The sequence below is a fragment of the Schistocerca gregaria genome, chromosome 7, assembly GCF_023897955.1.
Source record: "Schistocerca gregaria isolate iqSchGreg1 chromosome 7, iqSchGreg1.2, whole genome shotgun sequence".
Lineage (NCBI taxonomy): Eukaryota > Metazoa > Arthropoda > Insecta > Orthoptera > Acrididae > Schistocerca > Schistocerca gregaria.
The window spans coordinates 110,601,426-110,614,860 of NC_064926.1; the positions used below are offsets into that span (position 1 = coordinate 110,601,426).

The following is a 13,435-nucleotide window of genomic DNA, read 5'->3' on the forward strand; positions in this document are numbered from 1 at the left end:
AAAAAATTCTATGAAACAGTACACAGAGACAGGAAGAAAACAAATTCACAAGGGTACACAAACACATAGTGGGATAACACAAAAGGAAAGAACAGGGTTTGTTTTCGGTGTAATATTTGGTACTGCAGTCCAACCCAAAACTTCATTCCATAGATCATCCCTCTTATTTCAACATTTGCTCCAGCCAAAAAAAAAAATCCTATCCAAGCATGCTTTCTGTATTTATATGTTCACATATTTCTTACCTCTTCATTTATTTTCCTGTATCTTACCTCATCATTTGTTTCCAAGAGAATCCTACCTATACCTGCTTTCTGTACGTTTTTCGTATAACCTCTCAGTGCATTTCTTCCAATTCATCGCAACTCATTCTTTTATATAGGCTACCCCCTCTTAAGCTAACTTAAATCTACTGAGCTCAGATGCTAAACTAAGGGACGAGACAATGCAGCAGCATAAAACAAATTAACACAAACAGCAATGACCCAAAAAAATGGAAATTGGTAAAGCAATTGCAATATTACAACTAATATAAGGCGCTGTGCAGCAAACAAGAAAAATAAATCCCTAGTAAAACTGGCTTAACAGAGTAATACAAAGTGAAATTCAGTAGCACTATGCCTGGCACACAGCAGCAGCAAATGCAGTAACTTATATCTAAACATGACAAAGCTCAAGCAGAAAAAATATTACAGTAAAAATGTTTAGTACCTATGTCACATCTTAACACTAGAATGATGCGTCACAAGAACATACGCTAGTAGATAAGTTACCAAATCGTTAAAAAAATTATTTATGCAGTTCCTGTGAAGGGAAATGTCTATTTATGTTCCCTCGTTTTCTTGGAAGTAGATCATAATTTTTTTTTTTACTGGATCTTAATAGTTATAATATACATAGCAGTTCATGACATCCAGTCTTACAAATTTCAAAACTCTGCCATCGCTCTCCCCACGTCCACCACTGCTGGCGACCCACCTCCAACTGCGCAATTCGCGCTGTTAGCAACCAGCTGCCGCTGCCCAACACTACTATGGCAGATAACAATGCAAACCAGCCACAGACTGCACACGGCACAGCCAGTGATTTTCATACAGAGCGCTACGTGGCGGCTGCGTTACCAACAAAAAGAATCTAAACAGCCTACTTACAAGCCCTCCTCACACTACATTTCGCTTAGCGTAATTTTTGTTTGTCTGCAAGGCTTTGGCTATGTTTATGTTCTAGACATACAGTCTACAAAACCATCGAGAACACCGAATTTGCTACAACAGCTGGAGACAAGAAGAATCGTATTCCAGTTAAGTCTGTCGCTGCCCAAGCCCTGCTGGACTGCCCAGCTGTGTTCGTCAGTTGCAGACATAATTTTAGTTTAGATATTAATGATTCATTCGGTCATGGTAATGGATGGTTTACTGTAGCTATTGTACGTGGAGGTACAGGAGACCAAATGTTCCTGGACTTGAAAGTTTTGTGGACAGAGACATTATTTCTTTTCGCACTTACCATATTTCTGAACTAGCTAATAAGGATTTTGTTAAATCAGCATATGTCTCGCCTTCCTTCTTGTCTTTATATACCCGTAACAGGAGGAAAATATCTGTAAACGAGTCTGTATTTATTTGGGTTGAAGGAAAAGGTGTATGTGAATATGTAAAGTTTGTTGGTGATTGTACTGTATATTTTCATAAATAAAGTTTTTATTTGCAAACTGCTGTGAAGTTCCCTTTGCTTCCGCAGCAGTTTTCTAACTCGGTTGTTGCACCACGGTGGCTCTTTTCCATCTCTTACGATCTTGCTTGGCACATACTCATCTAACGCATATTGTACGATGGTTTTGAACTTTGTCCACTGATCCTATTCAGGGGGGACCCTACATTTCTCCACCCGATAGCGGAGATCTCCTCAGAAACGTCTGAGCTTCTGGTTTAAGGCTTCCACTCGGCTCCAAAGCAGAGGACTGCGATCGGTTCTGGGAACGATATACAAATAGTTAGCTCTGATTCCACCCCGCGAGCGAGGCTTTCCGCTTCACCAACTCCGCCAACCGCCTGTATCAAATGAGGATGACCTCTGAACCCAAACGGCAGGAGTCATTGGTGCCGACATGAGCGACAATTTGCAGTCGGGTGCACCCAGTGCTCTCAATCGGTAGGGCCTCCTCCACATCTCGGATGAGACACCCCGGCCAGTAGACAGAGTGAACACTGGCCTTCTTCCCCGACCTTTCCGCTATTTCCCTAAGGGACTCCATCACCCGCCTAACGTTGGAGCTCCCAATCACTAATAAAGCCCTCCCCCCGTGTGCCTGCTCGGACCCTGCTGAGAGAGCGGTCACATGTTCACTCACAGGCAGAACGGGCGATGCCACATGACCAGCCTCCACATTGACCCTCCGCCTCGTGCGCCGCGAACGCCGCTGAACCCCCCACTCCCCTTGGGGAGAGGGTGGCCCAACCGCGCTCGGTACCCGCGAAGATGTCTCGACAACAGAGACAGTGAGTGAAGCATGCAACACCTGGGGTGTACCATGCAACACACCAGACTCCCCACTGCCGCTACACTCCGAGGCAGCAGCCTGAAGACGGCTGACCGCGGCCATCAACACGTTCAGCTGTTCGCGGACAGTGGCCAGCTCCTCCTGCGTCCAAACACAGCAGTCATACATCCTATCCATCCTAAGTAATCAATTTACTGTAGAGAGTTAATCAACTTTTAACTAGACTGCTAATTCACTAAAGGCGGCTGATAGTTGACTAAACTGTGGTTACTAGACACTTCTTGTAGAAAACAATGAAAATGGCACTAACTGTCTCTGGACTGTATTGAAGACAAACACTAGCACTACTGGCACTATGGCTGACTAAAGGGACTCTCTCCTACTGCATTCAAAACAAACACGAAATCTATGGAACACTATTACTAGCACTCGACAATTAAAGCTTCTTAAAGCAAAAGCACACGGTAGAATAAGTAACAAGTAAGAAAAATACAGTTAATACTTAAATTAAGGTAGCTCGCTGCACAGCAGACGAGACGTAGACGTACGATTAGTTGTGACGTCACAATTAGGACTATGCGTATTTAAAGTATTTCAAATAGTTATCAGCCAACGATTTCAACAATAATTTTACAATATAGTGTGCTTAACAGAACTCTACTGTAATGTTTCAAGGTTCTTCTTAAGAATTACATAAAGTTTAGAAGTGACAAAGGCATAAAGAAATGGTTGTGAAAGAAAAAGAGAACTGCCACCCTCATTGAGCAATTTTTTCCTTAATAACATCTTTTAAAAATGTAGTATCAAGCATTTTATTGTTAAAATATGACATTAATTCTCACTGTAACGAAAGTAACCTATCTTTTGTCGTTACAAGCCTATGCCTAAGTTGTTACCAAAACCCATTATTTTATCTCACAAGTGCAATAATTTCAGAGCTATAGATATATTCTAATTGCAATCTGACTATGGTTTCACCATATGGCTATACTATATCTGTGAATTCCATTTAGCACCTTTCACTAGCTCTCTGTATTACTTGGAATTGATTTTGTAACAAAACTATGTAACAGAATTTACAAAAGTGCAATCATTACAAAAAATGTGAAATGAAACTACTCATACTGGCTTGGTATATTCAGTATTTTAGTTTTCATTTGAGTATCGGTTTATATCTTCCATCAAACACAAATTTCATGGAAACAGAGTCGTAAGAGAAAACCGCAAGACGTTTTCCTCACAAGTTATTACACTATAGATCACAATCTCATACTGCTGAAATTCCAACGTAATTAGTTAATGTAAATTTTTTGTGAGCAATAGTCTGCCAGTTTTTTACATTTGTGTTTTTCTCTCATCTTTCTGGGACAAACAACAAGGAAAAACATAATTTCTACAAATATAATTTCCACAGTTTCTACAATTGGAAGACAGGCAATGATTATGTCACAGGAAACTCATTGCTGACTGCCGACAACAAAATACAACACAATAGAATGTTTTACGAAACGGTATCACATAATTCAGTTTTTTTAAAAAACTTTTTCTCAAGAAATATCAGCACTTTCAAAATGTGTATATGCGTCAGAACTGCTGTAAATAGCCCGTTTGTAACTACTGGAAGATCATCGCCAGTAAGCATATGCTGCCTTTAATATCTGAACTCTTCACATAATTTCATACAAGTAGCTGTTTACCACACCTGCAATTGCATTTCAGTAGTTTTGTTATCATGAGTGATGATGAGTAAGTAAGCTAGTGTAAGCGCAGAAACATAAGCTTTGCTCGCTTGTCTACCTGTTTACGTAAGCATAGCTCACGATGTGCTTCCAGCTTTCTCCGCTTCTTACAGAGGGTCATGAGCATCATGATTCTAAACTAGTGTGGAAGAATGGATTAAACATATTGAAGACTGTATAAACATTGTACTCATTACTTTGAATCGTATCATTTAGCACATATCAACCAAGAAAACCGTTCTCACAAATATGATGAAGTTAGAAAGTCATAAAGTTAATAGCTTTTTCAAAGAGTAACCATTTTTTCATAATTCGCGTAATAATCATCATATCAGTACGTGTTGTGTACTAGACACTTTCTAAAGTATCCTATATTCTTCCTCAGAGTTCCAGCTATCTCCAGTGTTCATGACATCATAATCCTGAACTGTGTAACGTTCGGTGATTTGATTTTGCAGTTACAGTCAGTGGTACAAGTGTGCACTGTGTACAAAAATGTTATATTTAGTTACTAGTAAAGGAACAATAATCAACAGCAAAAATGTAGCAAGTGATAAACGTTTCTCCTTTCATCATTCTGTGGGGGGTTTCAGCGGGAGAAAGTTTCTTAAAGGTTTGACATTATGTGTTAAGTTCGTTGCAAGTCACTAAGTGCTCTCATCCTCAACTATTGGACGAATAAAGTGTGAACATTCGCGCCTCGTGGCCTGCACACCTTCTTCACCCCTGCCCCCACTTCTTTGATAGGTAGATGGCTCTTACCCACACAGAGCTTCTTTCCAGACAGTAAGTAATATGTGTATCACGTTTGGTTGAAACCAGGCCAGGGTTTCGAAGGAGATGTGGAACATACATTCCTACGTACATTTTTTGTAAATATATGGATATCTCTTTTAACGGGAGTCCATTCTGACAAACTAAAGCCTATAAAGTGCCACAAACTATGCTGAAATCACCTGGGAAAACACCATGACAATTCGTCTAGTAGTTTTGAAGATCAACGTGTTCAAAGACTGTCAGGTAGAAACGACGGTTTTACAGATTTATTGCTAGTATCGATAACAGATATCCCTTTGACCGGTCTGATAAGAAAGTATCAATAATTGTGATACTTGAATTCATGGGACCAACACCAGTGAATAATATGTGTGAACTGTAAGAATATAGTTACTTGTATGTATTAATGAACAGATATTATTTTCTACTTTACTGTAAGAGTATGCACTCAGTACGCGAGAACTGGATTGGGTTTTCATTTGGTACAAATTCGCGAGTTCAGGCCATCTGGATCTCCTGAGGAGACCGGTGATATTTTTTATTGGATTATATTATAGTAGTATATGTTTTGTTCTTATGTTACCTTATTGAAATTGAGCACCAGTTTCGATGTTCCAGCCACAGTCAGATCTAAACTGAGAAACTATAGACACTTATCGACAGTCTCTAGAATGAAATTTTCACTCTACAGCGAAGTGTGCGCTGATATGAAACTTCCTGGCAGATTAAAACTGTGTGCCGGACCGGGACTCGAACTCGGGACCTTTACCTTTCACGGACAAGTGCCATACCAGCTGAGCTGCCCAAGCACGACTCATGTCCCTTCCTCACAGCTTTAATTCCGCCAGTACCTCGTCTCCTACCTTCCAAACTTCACAGAAGCTCTCCTGCGTACCTTGCAGAACTAGCACTCCTGGAAGAAAGGATATTGCGGAAACATGGCTTAGCCACAGCCTGGGGGATGTTTTTAGAATCAGCGCACACTACGCTGTAGAGTGAAAATTTCATTCTAGAAACATCCCCCAGGCTGTGGCTATGCCATGTTTCCGCAAAGAAAAGGAAAGTAGTTACTGAATATACAAAATAATTTTTGTTTATATTTAGGTCACTCTAAAACTTTTTGTTCTAACTAGCGCAAATTAACTTCCATTTAAGTACGATGGTGGTAGAGTGTTGAAAACCTTCACGTATTAAATCTTTCCAATTACATGAATTCGATACAGTATTTGTCTGAAGAGACTTCGTGAATAAGTAGAGAAAAACGCTGCAAAGTTGTAAGTCTACCCATGTAAATCATGCAAAAGCACTATCTTTTCAAGACACTATAGCCATCTGTCCGCAAACAACTGTCGAACGAAAAGCTGTGGACACAGTGTTGCCAAAATTATCTTTCCAGCAAGCTAACTAAAGCACACAATGGATGGTCCTTTGCTCCTAATTTTACTAATTACTTTTTATATCTCTAGCTATCGCAGATTTTAGCGATCATTTCTCTTGAGTGTTATATATACAGCAAGCTAACTGAAGCACACAATGGAATGGTCCTTTGCTCCTAATTTTTCTAATTACTTTTTATATCTCTAGCTATCACAGATTTTAGCGATCATTTCTCTTGAGTATTATATATGCAATGAAATGAAAGAAATCAATAACAGCAATTATAACTATTTCGCCTAGTTGCCATATTATGTTCAAACGTCATTGTGGCCTACATGGCAGTTCAAGTGCTTCAGAAAATGCCTTTAATATACGAAAGATAAAAAAAGTGCGTATCTAATTCACTGAAAGTACAGCAATTTTTGTATTTTTTGTTTCATTTCAGAAAGTATATTAGTGAAAAATTAGTTATACATTCGAATAAAAATATCCTAAATCTTGAGAGTCCACATCCTAGAAAAAAAATCAATCGAAGTAATAAGACACGCCATAGACAAACAATGTTTATGAGAACCGATTAACAACCCTGGTTAAGTTGTCAGTGCATACACTATCAGATCAAGGTATCGGGACACCTCTATGTAGTTTGGCATTGCTCACCAGGTGTCACGCGAGGCGCATCCATGGTCCAAAGAACTGGACTGTTTGTATATAAGTTGATGATGTCGAATGACGATAAACGAAACAGGACTGAAATTTTAATTTCCCTGATCAAGTCGGCAAAGCCTTGACTGCGTTTTTGTACTGTAGGACTGTTGAAATGTGTAAAATGTGTTTATTTATTCAATTCCTTGCAGAATTAATATGTCAGAGAATTAATGGTGTTAAAATCTGGAAGAAGATTATTACCTCTACACAGACTTTAATTTGAGCTCTTAAAATAGTGAGTATATGGGTTCATGACTATAGGCTATCTATTTACCTCGTCGTTGCATAGAAAACTGTACATATTGGTTGGTTCTTTTTTTTTAATTTCAGAGAGATATTTGTACATGGAATCTCTGGAACTATGTGCAATATCATTGTCTATACAGAGGTGTACCTTTTGGAAATGTAATTAGCGTCACTTCTAAAGACAATCCTGTTTGTTTTATCGGCTTTAGTAACAATAGGTTTTTGGCCTAGTAGTCTCTTATCTATGGTTTTTGGGGCTTTGGTTTCATAATTAATGCTTCGTTTGATTTTCAATTCTTGCAGTAGTGTATTTTTAGTTTTAGTCACACTCTGTTCCGTGCACCTGTATCTAGCTCGGTGACCGAGCTGATTTCAGCAATGATTTTCTTAATAATACTGGTGCGCAGAGAAGCAAGCATGTTGCATTTTAGGCCTTTTCACAGCAAATTTTATGTCTGAGCTATAAAACAAACGTTTAATGAGTTAACCATTATTCCATGTAAGTTGTAAGCAGCCGAAATGAGAGCACCTCTCGTGGGTCCAAATGGGACGGAAATCGATATATATAACCTACATGTAGAGACAAACATATGACTACAATTTCAGAAAAACTGACGAGTTATGCAACAGAAAGAGCTTCAGAATGTAAGCAAGTCAATAACGAGTTGGTCTTCCTCTGGCCCTTACCCATGCGGTATTCGCTTTGGCAGTTATTGATAATGTTGTTCGATGTTCTCCTGAGGAATATCGTGTCAAATTCCGTCCAAATGGCCCGTTAGATCATCAAAATCCCGAGCTGGTTGGAGGGTCCTGCCTGTAGTGCTCCAAACGATCTCAACTAGGGAGAGATTCTGCGAACTTCTGGCCAATGTAGGATGGATTGACATGAAGGGCAACAAATTGTGGCGTAGGATATTGTCGACGTACCGCCGTGCTGTAAGGGTGCCTAATACGAAAAAATTGTCATCCCGGCCGTCAATCCTGGTTTTCAAGCTGTATGGTGGCCATCAGTGAGGCTGATATCCCACTGCTGTCTGGGACAAATGTGTGTGTGTGTGTGTGTGTGTGTGTGTGTGTGTGTGTGTTACGTGTGTGTGTTACGTGTGTGTGTGTGTGTGTGTGTGTGTGTGTGTGAATTCCTAACGGACCAAACGGCTGAGGTCATCGGTCCCTAGACTTACACACTATTTGAACGAAGTTATGCTAATATGCTAAGAACAACACACACACCCATGCCCGAGGGAGGACTCGAACCTCCGGCGGGAGTGGCCGCGCAGCCTGTGACAGGACGCCTCAAACCACGCGGACACTCCGCGCGGCTTGCCTGGGACAGTTCCGGACATGTCTTCACTGGTCATCGGGGCTCAGTTCAAAGTGACTCATCTTTGAAGACAATTCTATTTCATCTAGTGAGATTCCAGGCATCAGATATGTCGTAAGACGCCCAGGACAGCGGTGAGATAGCAACCTGAATGCCAACCACCATACGGTCCAAGAATCAGGAGTGATGATCTGGCATGCCATGTCCTTCCATAGGAGGACCCCTTTGGCTGTCATGCGGGCAACACTTACACCATAGCGTTAAGTCAACCATTTACGCGCCCCGTTTTGTTGCCCTCCATAGCAAGCCAACCTGGGCTTACATTTCAGGAAGATAATGAACCTGCACACGGCTAGGGTTTCTAATGCTCGTCTTCGTCCTTGCCAAACCCCACCTTGGTCATAAAGATCACCGGATCCTTCTCCATGTAAGAACGTTTGGAGCTTCATGAGCAGGGCCCTCCAACCAGCTCGAGATTTTGACGATCTAACGCACCAAACAGACAAAAGTTTGCACGATATTGCTATCAAGCAATGCCAAGCCGAATAACAGCTTGCGCAAAGATCAGAAGTGGACCAACAAGTCATTGTCTTGCTCAATTTGTGAAGTTCCATCTCTTGACAATATCATCCATTCATTTGCTTTTTTTTTACATGTACAATTTCCTACAGATTCGGATTACTCCTTGGTGGTGCGTCGTTTCTTTCTTTTTTCCATACAGTGTTTTTGGCTTCACTGAACAAATTAGTTTTTTTAACATGTCTGTAGTGAATGATCTCTTGTTCTAGTATATTCCTCTTACTTCTCTCTTCGACAATCGATTCAATCTACATTACAGTTAGCTGGGTTTTAAGCCTCAAGATTGCTCTATGAGACACATTTCAGCTTTCCAATGCTACCTTACATTTTCACTTAGCTATAAGTGTGGAAAAGAGGTACTTTTAATTGATATGTGAGTGTAGAGTTTTGGTCTTACACTCTAGTCACGTATTGATCAAACAGATTTTGGAGTTGATTTTCATAATTTTATTTTTAATTTTAAAGTGGTTACTCATACATGAGTCTTCTAAAGTTTGATTTGACACAAATTCACGAGTTGAGGCCGTCTGGATCTCCTGAGGAGACCGTAGATATTTGTATTAGATTATATTACAGTAGTATATGTTTTGCTCATATGTTACCTTATTAAAATTAACCACCAGTTTCGATTTTGCAGCCACAACCAGATCTAAACTGAGACGCTATAAATAAACACTTATCGACAGATTTATAAAACAAGAAAATGGACATTAAACGTGCAAATTAAAATAACTATTTGCCTAAAAATAACAGCAGTGACTTGTAGGAGTGTACTCAGTTGATAAGAGGACAACAGCAGGGATTATATATTTACATAGTAAATAATGTTTGTAAGGTGATAGCACTATTTAAAATTGCTAACATGCTCTGATTTTGGAAAATAATGCCCAATTATATTTAAAATTGTGACCCATGTATTTAAGCAACGAATTCTGTTTCACTACAGGCTGAGAAACGAGAATTATCTGAGCAGTTCACACTAGTGTAATAGCGCAACGGTAATACGCCGTCATTGCAGCAAAAATTTAAACACAAGTGAACGTGAAAAATCATCTCTAACCTTCCAGTAGCTGTACATGTGCTTCGACTTCTAGTCGGTCACATTGTAATGGAAATATGACTCCGATTTATACGTATAGCAGCCAAATATTATACATGGGATACATACCCTTCTGTAGACGCAAGTAGACGCTATAGCGTCTCTGCAAGTTGTAACAGCGTCACTCGAACATTATTTTCTGTAAATGGATGTGCAAAACGGGATACGTAATTTTCAGAATAGGGTATGCTAACTCCGATGTGGAAGTACCATATGGTAATCGTAAAATGAATCAATCATTACAACCAAATATCACATATTACATCGTGCGGCTGTGTAATGGCTGCAAGGTATTAGTCTCGTTCATGCAGCTGAGGAGCAAAAAAATGGTGGTCCAAGTGACATTTCACCCTTGCAGCCACTCTTAAGAGTGGATCTCTTTAGAGTAAAAGAACAGGCGATTTCCTGCATAGTTCTGCAGTCTGGGAAGATATAAAGTTTAGGTTCTAAACCAATGCCTGGACTCCATTTAGAACACAGTAGTACAAGTGAACTGGTGGACGAAAGGCGAATTGCTGCTCTCTTTCATCAAGCTTGAGATAGGCATTTTTTTTAAAAGTAGAGCTATAACCTAATGTGTAGGTTTTTAAAATTACTTATAACTCTATTTAATGAATGTTTCAATTGGCCCTATTCTGAAATAGTGGTTGTACATCTTGAGACAAAATCAGCATACTGACACACCTAGGTCACAATTTCATCGAACTTGGAAGTACGTACATGGAATGTGATAATGCGAAGAAACGCTTGAAACATGAATTTGCTCCCCAAGACAGGATGAAACCACGGAAGCTCAATCTGAAATTTTCCTTAGTGGGATTGGGAACAGAACATGGTTTTTCAGTTACAGCCAAAGATGCCATAGCAAAGGACGAAATTGCTAAAGTCACTCAAGAAAACCAAATACAATGGAGGAATATTAGTAGCATCACAGTGGGCAAAAAACCTCTAACAACGCAGTCCAAGAATTCACTAGAACGTTATACAGGGGTAACTGAAGCGAATTTTAGGTGGCACGATATTGGCCGTCGATAATGAAGGCCGGAAAATGCACAGTACAACGGTACAGCACCACGAGTATTGCGCATAAACGACATTCTACAGGATATACAACAGAAAGAAGTGATTCTCACTCTATATTTAGGCACCGACTACGACAGAATTATAGAAAGTGAAAATCAATAATCGCTCGCACATATTGGAAACACACCAATATAAATCCTTTTTGGTATTTTTATTTTGTTATTTGCCTGTTTTTTGGCTTGTTATATTAATGCAAATTGATCAGACATAATATCTTCTTTTATAACGAGAAGGTACTATGCCGTGAGTATCATGTGTGTTGTAACAAAAGGATTTTCAGAATAAATCAAAGTAAGGAAAACGTGTTCGCACTTGTACCTGTTTTACTCTAAAAAGTTTTAAGATGCAAGCAGTATAAGTACTTTTAACATATCACACAAAAATGGAGAAGTACTACGGTCTCGAAACATACCTACAACCTTATGCGAACTAACTGGTCATTAGAAGAAAATATTGGATGTTTTCATAGCAACACACTTTTTGAAGAGCCACTTTACATTGGCAGTCATTTACTCAGTTTGCTCCAGCGAGCACTTGTACCTCTTGTACTGTCAGCCCCTAAAATGAACAGGAAAAGCAAAATAAAGACAGAATGTTTACAGACGACCAAGTGAACGTAATACCAGATGCCCTCTGAGACCACAAACGACATGTGCATATTCATCATCTGAACACATTAACCCATTTGTAAAGGTATCAGAAATTTGAAGCTCTTTTATATGTGGGAGGTCGTTTCTTTAAAGACTATGGGTTTAGTGGTTTGAAACGAAGACACCGCACTACCACAAGTGCCCCAAAGCAGGCTTCGTTAAACCTTCACAGACCAAATCTCCAAAGATACCTTGTCTGTAGTCGCTCCTGGCTACCAAATCATCTTTGCAGTAACCCTGCGATAACTATTTCGCGAAATAATGAAAATACAGTAAACGAAAAATTGAGCACTGGAAGTGGCGATTTTTCAGCTAACTCTCAAATTTATAATGATCGACAATAGAGGCACTAGAAGCCATAGTACACCTAAATTAGAGGATATGCATACTGTACAAAAAATTTAAAAAATATAGCGTGTGTTAGCAGATGTAAAATGCAATATCCCATTTATATTTCTAAAATATGGCGTGATCTGTATATTTAAAGAAAATTACCAGATTTAATATAAATAAAATATCAGCTCGTTTCATGGATAGTAAAAAAAGTAATACATGGTATAAGCTAAAAGTTAGAAGTACAAAAGTAATTCAGAATGTACAGATGGATCACATATGCATTACATGAAAAACGGCAGATTGGCCAAACGCGCAGAAACAAAATAAGAACACAGCATATGTTGAGAATTTAAGTGCCGCTATATACGCCATGCACAGCATCCTACACAACTTAAAAATTATACATCGAGAACAAAGAGATGCTCTACTCAATGCAGTGGAACAAACTGAAATGTTTGCCAACCAAAAAAGTACCCATGTGAACTGCCTAGACAAACAATGCAAGTTCTGGCACATCACCCGTTTGACACAGGATTAGGTACACGATAGCTCACAGTGACAGTGACCAAGACAACTTTTATAGGAATCTGAACGTTAGCTTACGTCAACCCCGGTGGCTATCGACTAGATTGGCCTGGGCGCTCGGTGATTCTAGATCGATAGTTCGCCATTCACTCACCTCTGGCTGGCTCACATGGTCCTGAGCACTATAGGACTTAACATCTGAGGTCATCAGTCCGATAGAACTTAGAATATTCCACCCTCTCCATTTCCCCAAAACCCACGACATCTGACTATCTCAATTGAACCACAGAAGTGTCCCAACACGTACACCAACACAAGCACTGTTACCAAGAGTACTGAAATAAACCCCGATCCCACTGAACACACTCCCGTGCTCCCCCTCCCCGCAACCTTCTTCCCTAGCTGTTCATATCTTCACCCTATCTCGCCCTGATCCCAGATTTCTTAGTGCCAAGCCCATCATTCTTGAAATCGAGAAGCACATGCCACTCATTA

At 39.7% G+C, this 13,435-nt stretch overlaps 1 protein-coding gene across 1 annotated transcript in view; it reads right to left on the reverse strand.

The window, feature by feature from the left end:
- LOC126282313 (myogenesis-regulating glycosidase-like) overlaps nucleotides 1-7,766 on the reverse strand; it is a 70,201-nt gene extending 62,435 nt beyond the window's left edge. Inside the window, exon 1 of the mRNA XM_049981969.1 lies at nucleotides 7,691-7,766. Coding sequence (XP_049837926.1) covers nucleotides 7,691-7,766 — 76 coding nt within the window. The remainder of the gene's footprint in view (nucleotides 1-7,690) is intronic.
- Between the last annotated feature and the right edge of the window lie 5,669 nt (nucleotides 7,767-13,435).